The sequence below is a fragment of the Canis lupus genome, chromosome 4, assembly GCF_011100685.1.
Source record: "Canis lupus familiaris isolate Mischka breed German Shepherd chromosome 4, alternate assembly UU_Cfam_GSD_1.0, whole genome shotgun sequence".
In the NCBI taxonomy this organism is placed as follows: domain Eukaryota; kingdom Metazoa; phylum Chordata; class Mammalia; order Carnivora; family Canidae; genus Canis; species Canis lupus.
Genome location: NC_049225.1, coordinates 29,729,897 through 29,748,652, shown reverse-complemented (window position 1 = coordinate 29,748,652; position 18,756 = coordinate 29,729,897). Strand labels below are relative to the sequence as shown.

General features: G+C 60.2%; 1 protein-coding gene across 8 annotated transcripts in view; it reads right to left on the bottom strand.

The window, feature by feature from the left end:
* Nucleotides 1-18,756, bottom strand: part of ZMIZ1 (zinc finger MIZ-type containing 1) — a 231,297-nt gene that overhangs the window by 18,221 nt on the left and 194,320 nt on the right. For 5 of the 8 annotated variants that reach the window (XM_038534458.1, XM_038534464.1, XM_038534461.1 and 2 more), the window contains 6 exons: nt 17,058-17,202; nt 6,943-7,057; nt 5,783-6,000; nt 4,807-5,005; nt 3,579-3,869; nt 702-884 (listed from right to left, as the gene is read on the bottom strand). In XM_038534458.1, coding sequence (XP_038390386.1) covers nt 702-884; nt 3,579-3,869; nt 4,807-5,005; nt 5,783-6,000; nt 6,943-7,057; nt 17,058-17,202 — 1,151 coding nt within the window. Of the gene's footprint in view, nt 1-701; nt 885-3,578; nt 3,870-4,806; nt 5,006-5,782; nt 6,001-6,942; nt 7,058-8,229; nt 8,268-17,057; nt 17,203-17,296; nt 17,435-18,756 lie in introns of those variants that run through there. The other 3 variants (XM_038534463.1, XM_038534462.1, XM_038534465.1) reach the window with 3 other exon arrangements.

Here is an 18,756-nt window from a genome sequence, read left to right as displayed (position 1 = left end):
AATAAATAAATAAATAAATAAATAAAGAAAGAAAGAAAGAAAGAAAGAAAGAAAGAAAAAAGAAAAAAGCTATGTGCCCCAAAACATTGAACATGGTGTTACTTCGAAAGTGAAGAATCAGAAAAACCCAGACCGTCGGACAGAAAGGCAACAATAAAATAAGGTGTGGTTTCCATCCACAGAATGTTAGGCGCCCTTCAAAAAGCGAAAACCATGGAGACCCTGTAGCAATAAGTAACACATTTGTGATTTCATACCCGGTGAAAGAAATAGATTCAAAATGATAACTTTAATAACTATTTAACACATTGATGCCTGTGTGCATTAGGAAAAAAGGGTGAGAAGGTAGTATTAATATACCCAGGGGGATGCTTTTCCCTTAAAAAATGTACTTCTAAAAAAAAAAAATGTGCTTCTTTTATGATTATCTGATGTCTGCTGCAAATAGGAAAAGGGGAGGAGAAAACCCTTGTCCGGGCCCCACGAGAACAGGAACCAGGAGAAGAAGCCAGTCTGACATTTGGCCACTGCGTGTGTGGCCCAGAGCACAGGAAGACACATCTGGGGATCTCCGCCTGCCCCCCCCCCCCCCCCCCCCCCCCGGTGGCTTCAGGGACACACAGGGCCAGGATGACACAGGTGGGAGGTGGGGAGATGAGATGGTGAGGAAGGAAGGGGTCTGGGGCGGGGGGAGGACTCACCTTGTAATACTGCCCCATGTTGACCGTGGGGGGTGGGTATTGCCCGGTGCTCGGCTGGCTGGGCATCCTTTGCCCGGGGTAGTTGGGAGAGGTGAGCGGCCGTGGGGGGTTGGGGGTGGGGTACTGGCCTGGCTGGGTGGGGAACTGGCTGTTTGGTCCGTATTGCTGGTTTCCATAGTTGGGCTGCGGCGGCAGACAGAGGAGAGAACAAAGGGCGTCAGTGTCGCGGGGCCAAGCCACTCACCACTACGCCAGGACTGCCCTGGCCCCTTTACTTTGTCCCTTTCTGTTTTGCCCCGACAAAAATGCCTCCTCCACCCAGAAAGGAGAGGCTGAACCAGATGATGCCCGAGCTCCTTGCCACCCTTGAAATCCAAGGACACTATGTTCTGTCCGTCTGGCTCCAGGGCCACCTCCCTATGAAGCTGTCTTCCCCCAAGCACCCTGCCCCCCCCAAACTGAGGGCCCTTTCAGAGCCTCTCACTTATGCCATTGTGAGGGGGGCTCGATTCTAAAGTCCCCTTGGGTCTCTCCTAGTGTGTGGTACGTGGCAGGGGAATCAGACAACCGGATGTGCTTCCAAAAAGGTGATCCCCTCAACCCCTGCGTTCTGAGGCTGAACAGGAGAGACCCTGTCCTCATACCCTGCACTGGATGGAACACACTGATAATTCATTTGTGGGCCCTGCCTGTAGAAGTCGGGAGAAGCGGCCTTGTGGAGGTTCCAGACAACCCCCCTCTCAAGACAGGCAACTGAGAGAGGAGGGGAGACGGCTCGAGGGAGGGGCAGAACCACTGTCCTTGGAGAACTCCAAGGTGACAAGCGACATGCTGATGTCCACCCCGCAGCTGTCCTCCCCCTCTGTAGATTAGGTGACCCTTAGGGCCACCTGCCACTCCAGACAGGCCGTGCATGACATCCTGCGAGGTCAGTGGTTTCTTCTCCAGGTCTGTTGAAACTCCTTATCTATTTAAACTGTCTCTCTCGCCTCTGGGCTCAGAGGTCCCGGCTGTATCCCGGCATCTGGCGAAGAGCAGGCCCTCCCTAAATACTTGGTCAACAAAGGAAAGAAGTGTCCAGAGGTAAGCGGCAGAGGAGGGGCAGTGTCCGAGTCAGTGCCGAAGAACTCTGCCTGTGGTGATACGGTGGCTGATCTGCGTGACAGTGTGGTTCCCATCACATGGCTGGGGGCGTGCAGGGGGAGGCTGGGCCTGCCCATCAGATGACAGTAGAGGCGTCCTGTGCGGGACCAGGCAACCTGACACCCGCCCCAACGTTCTGAGGGTTCAGAGATCCTAGGAGCATGCCATTGCGTGGTGAGGCCCACCTTCCCACGCAGGGTCAGGCCACGCAGGCTGGGATGCCAGGAGGAGGCTGACTTAGTAGAAATAATTGAAGGCCTCTGGTGTACAATGCAGGTGAACGTTGGAGCAATGACTGGGAACTTTCCTGCCTTTCCACTCCTGGGATCGCCTCCTTAGGTGCCGGCAGCCCCGAGGCTGGGCATGCAGATGCATCTCTAGCCCAGCCAGCAGCGAGTTTGGGCACAGAGGGGCCGAGAGATGGCCCAGAACTCATGGGGGTGCTGTGTGGGGCCAGGAGCTTGAGCACAGTCGCCCCCTTGCAAGGACAGCCAGGAACTTGATGGCCACTGTCCTCTGGCAGGTGCCTCCCTGAACCAGTGCCCACCCAGGAGTGTCTGGGCTTGAGCCAGGCCCCTGGCTGTTTGAGGAGGTCCCTGACCTCTCCCCTCGTGGATTCGGGGCACCTCCAACAATGGCCGAGCCTGAGCTAGGGTGAATGCTGAGGGAATCACACCGACCTTCGGGGAACTTAAGCTTCGGTCTCTAAACCCACTGCAAACCCAAGCTGAAGGCCACAGTTCTGAGGCAAGTGGGGCAGGGGGTATGGGTAGGGGTGGTTGGGGGGAGCTGGTCTGAGCACGGGTGGCAAGCAGAGAGCCGTGGGGGAAACTTCTCAGCAAGGAGCTTTGCCTAGGTCGGGAATCAAGGCAGGCTTCCTGGGGAGCGCATACTGGGCTGGGATTCCAGGGTCCCTGTGCAAGGCCGCCTGCTACCAACTTGTTTTCCCATTGCTCACTGAGGGCCCTGTGACGCCCCCTCCAGGAAGTCCTCCTTCTCTGACCTCACGCTGAATTCTGTACACCTCACTGTGCATTGCTGCCTCCTGGGCTCCTGCTTAGGCCTTATCTTCCTTGCTCAAGCCCTGGGTCCCAGAGGACAGGTGTGGGTTTTGCTTCCTTCCATCTCCACCTTTCCCTTGGCTGAGCTGGCTGGGCAGCCAATTAGGCAGTGTTCCTCCCGACAGAGCAGCTGACAGTTGACGGAGAAGAGCCCTAGCGAGCACGCTGTCTGCCTTCCAATCACTTCTCCAACGTGCACAGCCTTTAGATACTCGCAGGGTGTCGTCTCCTCTCTCACGCTTGCAAGTGAGAAGCCCTCGTGTGGAGGTGAGGAATGCGGACCCAAGGAGGGAGGTTTCACTCCTTAGCAATGTCACCCGGCTAGTGTCCGTGCCTGGACAGACCGCAGCTGCCACCGCCTGCGCCGGCCCCACATTCCGATCTCCCAACCAGCCCTAGGAGGTGGGCGGGATCCGCACTGTCCTTCACAAATGAGAAACCAAGACTCCAGAAGGGGACACGACTTGATCAACGACTTCCAGTTGGGAAATGGCGGAGCTGGTCTGCAAGCCAGGAGCCTGGCTCCTCAGTCCTAAGGCTCGGCCTTTTGGTCCAGGTTTTGTGCAGGTCATTCATGCCCTTTCCGAGGTCCTGCCCCTAGCCCCTGTGTTTTCCAGCCCTCGGTCCCCCCTGCCTCCCACCCTGGCCACGACCTGCCTGCTGTCACACTCACCTCTCCCGGGTATGGCCTCTTTATGCTTTGAATGGGAAGGGACTGGGGCCGGGGGCCCGGGTAGGTCTGCTGGGGCATCCGCTGCCCGTGTGTGCCAAAGGGGCTGATGCCGGGCGGCCGGGGCTGGTTCATGCCCATGGGAGGGCCGCTCATCCCCGAGGGTGTCATGCCAGCCGCCATGCTTGCGGGGTTCATGCTGCCCCCCATGGAGGCAGGCCCCCGCGGCCCGGGCTGGTTCATGAATTGGCTGTTATACGCCTGGGTGGGACCCATCTGGAAAGAGGAACAGACCTTCAACGGGAGAAGAAGAAAAAAAAAAGAATAAAATGCCACATGCATTGAAAGTGCAGGGAAGGAAGGGTGGGGGCGGGGAGGGCTCCGGGTTCGGGGGCGCTTTCCTGTGTGGTTGCAGCTGGTGACCAGGCCCCAGGGCTGTCTGGCCTCTCGGGCTCACCACCGCCCTCTGCAGGCCGCACAGGAAAGATGCAGCCCAGGGGGTGTTTGGGGTGGGGTGCAGTCACTCCAGAAAGCAGGCAGCATTTCCAGGGAGGCAGGCAGGGAATGGGGAAGACGGTGCAGGGGTGGGGAGGGGCATGGGAGGATGGAGGGGGGATGAGGATGGAGGCAGGAGCCCCTGGCCTGGAAGCCCTGGCCGCGCCCTCGGCCAGCGGAGACGCGCCCTCCATCCACAGTCTGAGGCAGTCTCGGCTCCCACCTCTGCCCACCTGCCCTGCCGTCTCCACCCTGCAATCCCCACCGCCTGTGTCCTGTCCTGCATTCCTGCGGGGGACCCCGTCTCCTCACAGCCCACCCACCACTCCCTCTGAAGGCCAGGGGAGCAGGAATGGGACCTGGGCTCAATCCACATGGGCTGACTAGGACCACATGGTCTTCAGAGGCCATTATGGGGACAGACTGACGACCAGGCATTATAGGCACGGAGCCCGCTCCTTGGGGAGCAGGTGTCCGGAGGACGATAAAGAACCTCTCTCCCCATTCGCAGACACACGAGCCAGAAACCCACGCAGAGCAAACACAAGCACCCAAATGGCCTCCCCCTGCCACACCCAACCACGCCGACACACCCACGTCCTGACACACACCCGTCCACATGCCTCCGAGGAAACCCAACGCACCCTGACACCATCAGTTCTTCCAGCACACATGGCACCAACACCCCGACTCTGCTGGGTGGGCAAGGCTGGACCAGGACTAGTGGGGCCCTTACCGGTCCGTACTGGTTTATGTCCTTGTTCTGCGTCTCCTGCAAGGCTGCCACGGTGGCCGTGGCTGTGGCCGTGGCTGTGGCCGCCGCTGCCGCCACTGCAGCGGCAGCAGCCGCCGCCGCGGGCTGAGTGAAGTCAGCGGGCGGCCTGGTGTGCGGAGGGATACCCATGCCTGCGGGGGCATTAGGACCCCCGGGGTAACTGCAAGGGAGAAGAAGAGGAGACTGAGATGCCGCCCGGGTCTAAGGATGAACCCTCTGCAAGCCTCGGGCTGGGAGGGAGAAGACGGCTCGCTCCACGCCCTCCTGCCCCCATAGGCAGAGGAAGCGGCTTGGCTCAGGACCCAGAGGGGACAGGGGCCTCCCATGGGTTGGCAGCCCTTCGTGCCACTTGGCGACAGGCGAGCTGCTGTTCCCGAAGCCCTGGCGGGGTGCTGGCCGGCACGGACTCTCAGGGGCGCTAGATCGCTGCCCCTCGCAGCGGCGGGCAGGCCACCTCCCGGGGGAGGACACCGTGCCTCGGAGAAACTGAGCAACGGCCGCAGGCCCTGGCAGTGGACGGTGGGCCGAGGCCAGGGGGGCGGTCCTGGACAGGGCAGGGTGGCAGAGGAGGAACGGGGTGCCTCTGCCCGTCCTCACGTCCCTGCAGCATCTTCCCGGGGCCCCTTCAGCCCCTTCCCCCGAGCCCGGCGGGCCTCAGCCTCACACATTTCTCCCTGCACAGCCCGCCGGGCGGAGTGGCCTTCCTGCACCTGCACCGGCCAGCCTAGACACGGCACAGGAGGGCCGTCCCAAGGGCCAGGGGCTGGCGCCTGTCACGCCCCCCCAGCTGCTGCTGGCCCGGAAATGGGGCATGACTGTGTCCCTCTAACGGAGGGGCCAGCGGAGCAGGACACGTGCCAGGAAGCATGGTGCTGGCGTTCCAGCTCCTGGACGCAGGGGAGTGGCAGGGCCAGAGCCACCCCGCAAGGCTGCTCACCTGGCCCCGAAGCCCCCGCTGCCGGGGTAGTTGGGCCGGCCGTACATGCCCTGCTGGATGTAGGGCTGAGCGGGCCCGGCCTTGGCCGAGAACTGCTGCTGCTGCCCGGCAAACTGGGGGGAGTTGAGGCCGGGGTTGCTGGTGGTCATGCCCGATGCCATGGGGTTGCCGCCTGGATTCATGGGGTTGTTGGCATTGGCCATAGGGTTCCCGAGGACCTGTGGGCACAGAGCAATTGTCACCCGAGCGGTGCCCCGGGGTGTGGGAAGGGAAGAGGAGACATGGGTGTGGGGGGGTGGTATGCTGAAATGGTGCCATAGGGAGAACAGAGGGGAAGGGGAAGAAGGCAGAGGCATGAATTGTCCCCGGGGTGTATGAAAGCTTTGAAGGGGGTGATGCAGCCCGGAAGCAGGCAGCGGAGGGGGTGGGACCAGGAGGGGCCGGTCCTGCTTAGTGGCAGGTGGAAGGGACTGGACATCTCTGCCCTCCGTTGTCAAGGGGCCTCGATGCAGAGGCTGGGCTGCTGCTCCGTCAGGGCAGAGAGAAGCCCAGCATGCCAGCTACGGACGGCAACAGGATCCTGGCTGAGGGGCCCCTATGGCCTGGGCCTTCAGGGAAGCCCAGGGATGCCCCTGGGTGGGGGGCGGCAGCAGCCCCGAGCTGCGGCGCCGAGGAGGCTAGACAGGAAGGTGTGGAGGAAAGAGGAAGGGGTGAGAGCAGGAGGCAGGGCTGGCCAGGGCTGTGGGGAGGGGTCTGTCTCATGCTGAAGGCTCAAGCTTTGCTGAAATCTAACCCAGGTTATCCAGGATCAAAGGCCCCGGATGCTGGAGCCCTGAGGCCAGTAACACCCAGGAAGTTCTCCTTTTTATCCAACCAAAGCAAACGGGGCTAGAGAAGAACCCCTAGCTGTCCATCAGATCAAAATCATTCCCCCAGAAAGGCTCTAGGGTGGGGACAGAGCAGAGGGGCCCGCAGCCGCACCCCCAAGCAGGCGAGGAGGGTAGTGGCGTGTGCACAGCCGAGTGAGCCCGGAGAGCTGGTCTTCCCAGCTGGGTGGAGCGAGGACGGCTGGCGTGGCAAGATGGCCCAAAGGCCCGGGGGGCTCAGGGGATGGTCCTACCCGGGGACGGGCCGCGGCTGGAAGCGGGATGGGCTCTTACCTGGCTCTGGGATGTGTTGGTCACTCCCCAAACCGTGGTGACCACGGACAGGGAGCCGGGAGGCTGGTTGGTGTTCTGCTGCCAAGGGACAGAGTCATAGGGGAATGACCCATCACTGCAGAGGGAGATAGAGGGGGGTCCTCAGGGACCACACACACAGGCGGGCCCCATCGCCCCACCGTGCTGCTCCACGGCTCCCAGTCAGGCCGAGGTGACCCCCGCCCCCCTAGCCCTGCCACCGCGGCCGATGCACAACAGGCACAGCTCGCACGGTGACCGACGGTACGAGTGACCACGGGTGCCACCCCCAGAGCTGGTTGTCTCACCTTAGCCCAAAGTCCACAGGCCGCGCTGTGGAGGAAGAAGAGAGACCCACAGGCCCAACCTGAGCTCCTCCTTCCACCACGCTCTGACTCGAAGTGGCTCTCCAGAAAGAGCTCTGCTTCCCCCGCACCAGCTTCCCCTTGGAACTTCCCGGTCCCTTCTCAGAAAACATCGGAAGAGCCCTGATCTGAGTCTCACCTCTTCCCCCTTCCTCCAGACCCTTTCCTAGCAGGTTGGCCACCCAGCCCAGCTGATCTGGCCTCTGGCAACACGTTCCTTACGTCACTCTTCCTCCCTGACTCTGGATCACAGGTCCGGGCCTGCCCGCCATGCTTCCCCACCTACTCACACCCCGGTCCCTTGTGCGCGTCCCCACCAAGCTAATCTCCCTCAAGCACCCAAGATGCTCTGCACAAAGACCTTCAATGGTTCCCAGTGTTTACAAGGCAAAGTCCAGACTCACACACTTCAGAATGATTTACCCTGTTGGCTGATCCCACCCTAGCCTGCCGCCCCCCTTGGCTCCCGCCTCTACTGGGGCACCCCCAGCCGCTCCCCTATTTCACTGCTAGGCCCAGAGGTTCCCACTTTGTCTGGTGACTTCGCCCGAGCAGCCCCCAAATGCCAGAAGCAAGGACTTCACCTTGGACCCAATGCCTCACCCTGCACACAGTAAGTGCTCAATAATGGCTTCCTATTCGTTGCTGTGGTACAGGTAAAGAGTGACCCCCGGGGACAGGGAGGGGGCTGTCAGGGTTACAGTGTGAAGAAACTGTCGGCGTCCCGGCAGCTAGGGGTGCCGAGCTGGGAATGCCTCTGTGCTGACCCTGTGGCACCTCTACAAACACAAATCCCGGACGTGGCCCCAGAAGGAGCGGAGAAGCAGAGTACCCGCTGGCCCTGCACAGGAGGTGGGCCGGGCCTGGGAGGCCCTGGGGGTTCAGCCCAGAGGTCAGGACTTACAGGAGGGAGGCCCGGTCCTGCATGACAGGCCGACAGAGGGGAGCCGGGGTGCCCAGTCCTGTGCCTGCTTCTTCCCGGGGAAAGCCCTCGACAGCCGACAGCCAGGGCAGGCAGGGTCCTGCAGGGGATGCTCAGACTGGAAGGCAGCACCCTGTCAGTCTGCGCAGGCTTGCTCTCCCCCTGCCTGGACACCCTCTCTGCCGGGCCAGCCCCTGGCTTCCTTCCTACCTCTGCTCAGAAGCCATCTCACTGGTGGAGGCGGGGGCGGGGGGGGGGGGGGGGGGGGGGGGGGGGGGGGGAGGGGGACCTTGACCTCCCAGCATCCGAGCAGCCCCACCCCTCCCACTCCCTCTTCCTCCTACCCTGGCTTTTTTTGGTACCCTGGGTACAGGCCCTGTCCCTTCCTGGCTCAGGGTACAAGCTCCCCCGCCCCGCCTGTACTCAGCCCCTCATTTGTAAAATTGTAAAAGGGCAGTCCCCCACTCTGCTCTCAGCATTTTTAAGCTGTAGGTTATGACACATGAGCGGGTCATGACATAACCAGCAGGAGGGGGAAAAGAGGGAATAAAACAGAAAGTAGTTAAGCGTGAGCACGTGGTAAGAATAAAAAACATTGCTCAGCGTCTCGGTTTTGTATACGAGTATGTGTGCACCCTGGGTCACGGTGTAATATGCTTATTTACCGGGGGTCTTGGTCAAGGGAAGTCTGAACAACCCAGGCCTCTGTAGGGTAGGTGTGAGGCGGCTCCAAGAGGAGAATGCAGACAAGAAGGCCTTCCCAACTAGAAAGGGACACGGACTTGGCTGTTACTCAGGATTTCCAGGGGCCGACAGCAGCCAAAAACCTGGGGAGAGGAGGTGCCCTCAGGAACCCAGACCTCCTGCCTGCCCCCTACCCCTGCCGGCCACACGCGCCGTGGGTCAGCGCAAAGGGGGTGAGGCCTAGAGGCACTGGCCAAAGGTGACAGAGAGCTCACACTCCCCCACTCCGGGCCCCCAGGATGGCTGCCTGGAGATGTGGGAGCCCGGAGAACTCAGGAGGGAAGGAGGCCAGGAGCCTGCTCCTGAGCACGGCTGGGCGAGAAGAACCTCCCTGGGAGAAGTCAGAGTCACTGGGGTCCCGGGCCTGGCACCCCAGAGTCTCGAAGGGAGGCCCTGCAGGCTCCAGGCTTAAACAGCAGGTAGGAGACCCCCAGACATCAGCCGTCCCGCGAGGCCCGCGTCCTAGATGTGCAGGATCGAACACAGGGCCCCCAGCCCCGTACAGAGAGCAAGCGCGCGGCTTCGCTGCCTCTCAGGCTCCCATCAACTCTCCAGGCTGATGTCCAGCTCGCATCCTTTTAGAAGGTGCCGGGCAGGCTCAGAAATAAAGCCGTCTGGGAGCCCCTGGAACCTGGCAAGGCCCTGCCTGAGCCTGGGGGTGGGTCAGGGGCGGGGAAGCGGCAGCTGTTGCCTCTCACCTCGGGTGGGGAGGCCCCAGTTCACCGGGATACTGCACAGGCCCACAGTCGAGCTCCTGACTGCCCGACAGCTCCGTGGGTGGGCCCTGTGGGCGGAAACCAGCTCCTTCCTGTTTCGTCCCCTCCGCCCGAAACCCGGTGAGAAGCACACTTAACCATGGTTCCCAAACTGGGCATCCCCGCCGTCTGGCTGGAAGGTTGGCCCCCGAGCCCGGGCACACACCAGGCGTGCTCGCGTGTGGACAGGGACACGGATGTGTGTATGCACATGCACCTGGGGCCATGCTGCCGTGCACACGCGGGGGAAGACACAGGCACACGCCCGGAGGGGCGGTCTCGGGGACTCGCTCGCCCCCACTCGCACCTGCTGCAGAAGCAGAAGTGGCAGCCGCACCAACACGGCTGTGACTCATCTCCTGGGGAGACGGCTCCTGCTGTCGCAGTGAAGGCCCTCGCCCCCACAGGCCCATGGCAGTCAGCCCTGTGACGCCTCTGCCTGGACTCAGACACCGCCGCCGGGGGGCTGCCGGGCTCCAGCTCCCCGTGCCCAAGGAGCAATGACAAGCCCGGCTCCTGGGCCCTACAGAGGTGGGAGGGGGCCCAATGTGATGAAGGGGAGGCCTAGGGTGTGTGGGGGCCCTGAGATCCCTCCTTCCTCCGGCAAGCACTATCTAACCCGCAGATGCAGTCAGCCCAGGTCAGAGGGCGCTGGCATTTTGGGACTGCTCACTAGGAACCACTTCTCTCCTATTATCCACACCTGGCCGCAGTTCAAAGGGAAGCCAGGGCGCCTGGAGCATGAGAATCCCACTCTTAGTAGTCCTGCCCAGCTCTCTGCACTTGCACCACCCACAGCCGGGGCTCATGCCACAGCTGCCCCCTGCTGCAGTCCCTCCGGCCCAAACTGCCCCAAGAACCCGAGTCCGCCCACAGAGATACCAGTCCCAGGAGCCACCTGGAATCTCAGCAGTGTCCTGCCTGCCCAGCACCTCCGAACAGGGAGGCAGCTGCTTCCTCGTTGGGGACGCTTCATCCTCACCCTGAAAAAAGTCACCCATCCTTCCCAGGCTCCTCTTCCAGAGGACACCCTCTCCGGGAGGCCCTGGCCACATCCACTGGCTTGAGCTCCACTTGTTCCTCAGGTTCCTAGGGCCTGGGTGGGGGCCCAGATGAGAGCCCTCCAGCCTTTTTCCTTCAGCCCCACGGGTCCTGAGTTCGGCTACCTGTACCTGGCAGGAAGGCTTCACACACCTACGGGGTTCGCAGAGCCTTTGCTAACCAAGGTGCCAGAGGGAAACACCACCTCTCCAAACCCTCCTCAGAAGGATGCCTGAAACGAGTAACTGTGTCCATTCATTAAACCTGACTGCAGACCACCTACAGCATGTTTGTGACCCTGTGGGGACTGGCACCCAGGAGGTGAGAGGTCCTACCCCCCGGGGAGAGGGTAAGCAGCCACTTACTCTCTCTATGCCTCAGTGTCCCAGTCTGTAAAATGAAAATAATAATGGTACCTCTCCCAGAGGCTGTCATGAGGATTGAAGGAGCTCACAGGCGTAAGGCAAAACGACCACACCCAGCATCCCCCGGGCCCCTAGAACTGTTGACATCTGCTGCTGTTGTTAGGATTTATCGAGTGGCTCCTAGAAGGAACTCTGTGAAGGGACTTTCACCTAAGAACTCACTTCATCCCTTAAAGTGGGCTCAGCAGACACCTCTCGTAGGAGCTGAGGCTTACAAGGTCCCAGAGCTGGTCAAGGGCAAGACTGCAAGGCGGCCCGGACCACATGCCATTGTCTCAGGGAGCTAAGGATCCAGTACGAGGGCACTTCCCTGCACAAAGACGGTGAGGGGCGCCTGGGGGGCTCAGTCCGTTAGGCAACCAACTCTGAATAAGGCTCAGGTCACAAGATCTCAGGGTTGTGAGATCAAGCCCCACACCGGGCTCTGCACTCAGCAAGCAGTCTGCTTGAGGATTCTCTCTCCCTCTCTCTCTCTCTCTCCCTTCCCCTGCATGCACTCTCTTTCTCTTTCAAATAAATTAAATCTCAAAAAAAAAAAAAAAAAAGATGGTGATAATGCGAGGGGGGCACACGCTACGAGGGACATCTAGCAGTCCCCAAGAATTCTGAGAAGGGGCACAGCTTCCCAAGGGTTCTCAGGGAAGCCACCCAGCACAAAGGTACAGAGGACATGCAAAGTTTAGTCTCCAAAACTGGCTGCACAGAAAACCCAAACAGTGACCCGGGGGGGAGGAGGGGGACCCACTCCATCCATCAAATCATTAGCTTTGGCCCGCACAGAGTATCCTGGCAAACAGTCAGGGACTCCGACTAAACATCTGTGAGGCTAACACTGAGATGGCACAGGGAGGCCCTGCGGCGCAGTGGCTCACTGTCTGGGCTCTAAACTTAGAGACTTTTCCTCAAGCCTTGGCTCTGTTGCTGACAAGTTCTATGACCTCGGATGTATCACTTTCGTCAGCTCAACTTTCTCATCTGTAAAATGGGGCTCACGCTCTCCCAGGATGAAGCCTACGAATACAGGTGAAGTTTAGCACGGTGCCTGGCACAGAGTCCCTGCTAAACTGTACACACGCTTTTCTCTCCATGTCTTTAGCCTGACTGTGTGTAGGTACCCCGATTTACTTGATGATACGATGATAGTGCTTCCAAGTTTTGCAAAAATGCTACGAGTGGGGGTGTTCTTACCATTCCTGCCTGTTAAACATATTTTCCAAGCCTCTGAGGCTTTCCTTAGTGCTCCTTTTGCCTTCCTGCCTCTAGTGAACTCCTACCTATGCTTCAAAGCCTAGCCTGGATACTCCCTTTTGTGATTCTCGGAAGCAGAATCAAGGACATTTTCCTCTATTCTCTTCGTCCTTTTGTCACATAAAAGAGCTTTTCGCACTGCAGTTATAGTAGACGATTTACACGTCTGCCTGCCAGCTCCATAGGCACTGACTGATGTTTGCTAAATGTGAGAAAATGAGTAAAGCCCAGCAAGAGGGGAGTGTGGATTCCTGGATCCCGGGTACCTCCTGTGGCAGTGTCTACGCAGACATTCATGGAGGGGAGGGGAAAGGAGGGCTGAGTTATTTCTTCCCCTGCACTTCTCACAGCCACTTTATTTGGGAAAAATAACAAATTCCTGTTAAGGGTATTGTCAGACCCTAATTAATGTCCCTGATCTGGCTATATTGGTCCCGTCTCCACGCAGGGCTGCAGAGTTACCACTAATCAAACACCAAGCCGGTGAGAAGCTGAAGCTCCAACCCTCTTTAATTTAGGGGAGACGTTAACGGTGCTCTCCATCATCACAATTACCCAGGCTGCTTCCTTCCCTCCCCGTGAGGAAGCGTACAGGGACCTACGCAGCTAACTGCATATTAGAGGGTTTTAAATTTTTTCAACAGGAAGCAGGAAAGGAAGAGAGCCTGTATCTTCTTAGCAATCTGGAACAGAGGGAGCAGGATTTATGGGTCCTTCAAGCCCCCTCTTTCATTTCTTTCTTACCCCCTTTAAAAAAAATTTGGGGGGGGCAAGAAGAAGGACCTGAGCTTTGGGACAGTCTGAGCTTTGGGACGAGCTACACACAAACAGCTAACAACCAAGGCAGTGGAGGTGGTGCGATGTGACCAAGGAAAGGAGAAGGCTGGGGGGGGGGGGGGGTTGTCAGCTCTGATGGACCCCTTCTTTGTCAGCTGACCAAAGTGAGTGCATCAGAGTCGGCTGGCGGGGCGAGCGAGTTGGAAGCCCTGCACTGCTGTTATTCTGGGGCCACAGATGAGGACACTGAGGCACAGAGCGGCTACAGAGCTGCCCAAAGCCCCCCAGCTGTCAGATGGCTGAGCGGCCACTTGATGCCCAGCGGCCTGGCCCGGCACCTGTGCCCCACCTGCACCCCACCTGCTGCACAGAGGGGAGCCCCTGGGGGCCGCAGCCCAGCACCTGTCCTCTGGGGGGCGCCAACCCCTCACCCGGAAGAGGACGGGAGGCACCCCTGGATTTTGGAGTCTTCCCCAGCCCTGGTGGGCTTTGGGCTGTAATTAAGTTAAGAGCGTAAACAAGATTTATTAGGCTTTTAATTACTTTTGCCGCACTGATTTGCATATGGACAATGCGCTTATCACAAACGGCCTTCTTAACCACTCTTTTAAATCCGTGAACGAAGGCAGCAATTGTTTGTTGGCAACAGGGCCAGGTCACGGCTAGGGCTGTGAAGAGGTCCAGCTGCAGGGCTGAGGGCCCAAGGCCTCCTCCTGCCTGGGCTGGCCTCTTGGGCGCCCACCTACAGCACCCACCGCCGGCTCACTCAGCAGGACCAGACTCAGGACGACTCCCAAACGGCAGCTCCACAGACCAGAAAGCTCTGCCCCAATGTGTGGGCACTCGCCTCCTCCTGACTGCCGTCCCCCTCAGCAACGGCCATGGGGCTGCAGGAGCCTGACCCTTCTGAGACCTCGCATGAGCACCCACCTCCACCTGTAACCCTTCCCCTCAGTGGCCATGACCATGGTGTCAGAGCTACAGAAGCACAACCATCATGGGGTCCCCCAGAGGCAGCTGGAGCTTCGGGCTTCCAGGGCTCCCCCACCCTCTCCTATTCACTTGTCCTCAGAGCCTATAGACAAGGACCCCTGAGCGTTCGGACACCCGCACACCTCCAGGCCCCAAATCCTGAACATCTCCCCCATGGCTCAGGATGTCCTTAACTGAAAGGGCAGGAGGAGCCTCTGTCCTCCAAGTCATCCAATACAGTGGTGGAGGGAGGGGTGGCCAGAAAAATTTCCTCTGTGAAAAGTACTTGACTTTCTCTTTAACCAACTTTCCCCTCTTGTTTGGGAAATTACAGGAGGACTTAAAAGGTGATGCCCCCTATTGGGGTTTTCCCGGAAATTCATGAAGCTACAAGTGGAAACTGGCCAACCTTAAATCACCCGCCACAACGTGCCGCGGGCCTCAGTGTGGGGCCTGCAGGGACGTGGACTGGTGCTTGTTCAACCCATGACACTTCCTTTCAGTCTCAACTGCCCCAACTCCCTACAGAATTGGGAAACAGGGCAAGGTCAACCACCAGACACCACCTCGCTGATCTTGGTCAGCAGCAGAGTGAAGGGCGGAGCAGGGCATGTGGTTCAGCGCCCCCGTTCTGCTCCTAGCTGCCTGTGTGTTCTTGGGCAGGTCACCGTCCTGCTCTGGGCCGGCTCTCCCTTCTAGTTCTGCCATCGGGGTAGGAGGAACGGTCCAGAAGTACTCTGTGAGGAGGCCGTGCTCCGTGGAAGCAACTGGTCAACCAGCAGTTCTCAGTGAATGTTCCAGGGCGCAGGGCCCTCCGCTCTCTGAGAGGCCGCCTCTTTGCCTTCTCTATCACTCTTGGGCACATACAAGGAGCTGGACTGGTGCTGCAACAGGTGGCAGGGCCCTGCGTACCAGTCAGCAGCTTTTCAGCCCCCCGCGGGAAAGCCAGTTCCAGCTCACATAATGCACCTGCCGGCTCTCGGACCAAGTCCTGGAAGGTCAACACCCATGTCCTCTGGGCAGCCTCTTGACAGCCCAGACATTTTTCTCCTTCTGACCCCAAGGCCAGGCCTACCTGTCACCTAACCCTCACCCTGCCTTAATCTCAGGTCTCAGTTTTGCCTCACTGGGTCTTACGTCCCCAGCTAGTGAGATGCAGCTCCCAGAGCACAGACATCCTTCACCTGGTTATCTCCAGGACAGGACGGTCTAATGCCTACAGCTCGGCTCGGCGGTGACCTGGCAAAGGGCTTGGTGGTACTGTGGCCTGAACGGTCACAGCCGAGCAGGTCCGAGGCAGGCCTCTGGTGGGGCTGCAGCGCCCTGGCCCACCAGCAGTGACAGCTTTCCTGAAGTGGCTCAGAGGAGGAAAGGCTGGCGGGACGGGAGATGAGAGGCAACGAGAGGCGGGGTGGGTCTGGCGGGGCGGAGCGGTGAGAGGCTCAGCTCACATCAAGGTAGGGGAGCATCACAAGCCACAGCCTGTGCACGGCCGGTGGCAGCAGGCCAGCCCGAGAAGACCTGCGGCTTACTGCCGAGCCAGGACAAGGGGAGGAAGTTGGCCAGAGGTGGGTTTTGCCTTTCTAGAGCAATGGTTCTTAACCACAGGTGACACCCTCACCCTCCAAAATGGGGGAAGGTGCTTTTACAACATGGGGGCAGGGGGGCACTAGGAGACCCAGGTGGGTGGGGGCCGAGACACAGAATGCCCTGCAAAGTCCCATGCCACGACAGATATCCTGGCCCAAATTCCAGCAGGACCCCCTCCCAGCACCAAGAAACGCCCATACAAGAGGGGCTGCCCTGAGTCTGAGTGGTCACAGGCCGGGCTGCGGGGGCGGCCAGGCAGCGATGCTGGGTGAGGAGAGGGGGGCCTGTCGTCACACAAAGTGCTTCCGACCGAGGCGGCAGGGAACCATGGGCTGAGGCCATCCTGTCTGCGCAGGGCGCCCACCTAGGCAGCTCCGTCCTGGCTCCGAGAACCAAAAGCCCCTAAGTCAGTCTGCAGAGCATGGCCAATGCCCCACTTTGTGGCAGCACCTCCGTAGCGTGACCCAGGTGGCCGGTGGAGCACTCGGGGCCAAGGGGGCCTCGGTTGGGCTGGGTCACGAGTGAGAGCAAATGTACATCCCCGCCCCCAAAGCCTGTCACCAGCGGGACCGGCCGAGGGGAAGCAGGCAGCGCGTCAGGCCCTGTGGGTCTGGGCCAACGGGTAGAGCACGCAGGCGGAGCGCCCGGCTGGGCAGGCGGACTGCAGAATCGTTACCTGCGGCACCTGCTGGTTCTGAGGATGGTGTGGGCAGGTTGGCCTGCTCCTGGGTGCCCGCCGGCCTCCACCGAGGCCTTCCCACCCGTGACCCTGAGCTTCTCGCAGCCCTGTCCCCGTGCTGACAGCCCAGCCTCACTCAGCTCCTGCCCGGCCGGCCTGGGCTGGCTCTGTCCCCATCTGCGGGAGGCACCACTGGCTCTGTGACATTCCCGAGCCCTGTCTGGGCCCTGGGTACCTCCAGGTTTGCCCAAGACCCTGCTCAGGATCGCGCTCAGGACAGTTAACTTTCCTCCCGAAAGTCTAGATCCTGAAGAAGAGGGCGCCCTCCACCGCAGCTGGGTAAGACCAGCGCTGGCAAGCTCTGTTGCGGTGGGGGGAGAAACAGCACTCGCTCACCAGGATTTAAAAAAACAACTGCGTTTTTGGAAAGCTGGGACGTCCTCATGGCTGCTCAGAGGCCCCCACCCCAGGTCTTCCCCATGAGGGGCACCTGCAAGGAGATCCGGGGGCCCGAGGCCTGGCTGCCCAGTGCCCACCCAGCAGCCCCCGGCCCGCCCCTGGAGGTGCATGCCCACTCACCTGTGCGACAGAGTGGGTTTCATGGAGCTCATAGAGTTGAGGGGGGGCTGCATGGGGAGTTTCCCGGGGGGGTCGCTCTGACGGCTCTTCTGATGTCGGAGCAGCAGCAGGCGGCCGAGCTCCTCACACCAGGAGGACAGCAGGGCTACAAGGAAGGACAGGACGGTCAGTGGGGCCTGTGGCCACCTCACCCTGCCACGCCCGCCCCCACCTTGCCTTCCCAGACTGGGTGCCCCCACCTTCGTGCGGTACCCGGCGAGCCACCTCCTGGGGAGGCCTTGGTGCTCTCATCTGCAGGGTGGGACCAACGCACAGAGCCTGTGGGGGGCGTGCTTAGGAAGGGCTGGCCTTCCCCAGGCTTCTCTCAGCAAAGACAGCCAGCTCAACGTGGCTTCTCCTTGGGGGGGTGGGGGGAAGGTGCAAAATCACAGACTCCGGAGCCTTCCTGGAGCCTCTTGACCATCCCGGGGTGCCTGCGGGCTTCTCCCTGGAACTCCTCCTCGCAAAAGTACCCACGCCCGTCCAGTGAGACCTGCAGCAGGTCCCTGTGCTGCTGGGCACCCACGCTGAGGAGGACTAAGGATTCCCAGGGCAGAGGGTGGCCCAGAGGTGGGGTGGGGGCCAAGCCATGGGGGGCCGGGGCCACCAAAGGCAGAAGCGAACGGGGACCCTCCACATCTGGGCTTTGAGCCCTTAAACACCAAGAGAAAAGCAGCTGAACCTAACGAGGTGCCGGAGAATCAGGCTTCACTGTCCTAATGCAGTCACCAGGGCCCAAGAGCACCCTCCAGGTCCGTTTGGCTGGCCCATTGTCCAAAGAGTAGGAGCTCTGCTGTGTGACCCAGGGGAGCTCAGAGACCCTCTCTAGGCTTTAGTTTGCTTGCAGGGGAAGAGGAGTGACCCCTGCCCTGCCTCCCTCCCTGGACTGTGTGGTGAGGGGTACATGGGGCCCTTGCTCACTGTGTGGGAGCCCAATGGGGTGAGCCCGGCCACTGCCCCATGCCTGCTGTGAGTACTTGGGCCAGCCTGGCCTGTGACCTCTGGAAGTTGCCTGGCTGGGCTGCCAGGAGCCTTCGGAACCACGACCGCTCAGCCACCTGCCGGACGCAGAGCCTGTTTCCTCCCTTCCAGGCCCGCCCCCCCAACCAGATGCTGTACAACATGCTCCTTTTGTTCAAATCTGCCCTGCATGATCCAGAAGGCCAGCTGCTGTGCCCGTTTTCCAGATGAGCAGACTGAGGGGGAAGTCACTCACCCACAATAACCACAGCTAGAAGAGCAGACACATGGAGGGCACCCTTGCCCCACGCGCACCCCGCTTAGTGGTGAAGTCCAAGCCTGGACCAACATGTGGGAGAGCAGATGAAACCCTTCAGAAGGCAAAAACCCAGTGGCCTTGCTCTCCAGTCCCACCAATTCAATGAGGAAGCCCTCAGGCCTCATCTGAATCCCACCCCTGTACCGTGTTCAGCTGGCATCAGGGAAGATGCCTTGAAGTACAAAGTCCTGGACGTGCTGCACAGGGCTGGCACTTCAGAAACCACTTAGATCCCGGACAGGGTGCCCCATTAGCCCGAGGACCTGGGAGGCAGGGCTGGGACCCCCCCTCTGAAGCCCCGTCAGACCCTGCCCATGGCCCACGTCAGCTCTGTCGATTGTGGGGAGCGGTGGGTTCTCTCCTACCTATCACTTGGTGGGC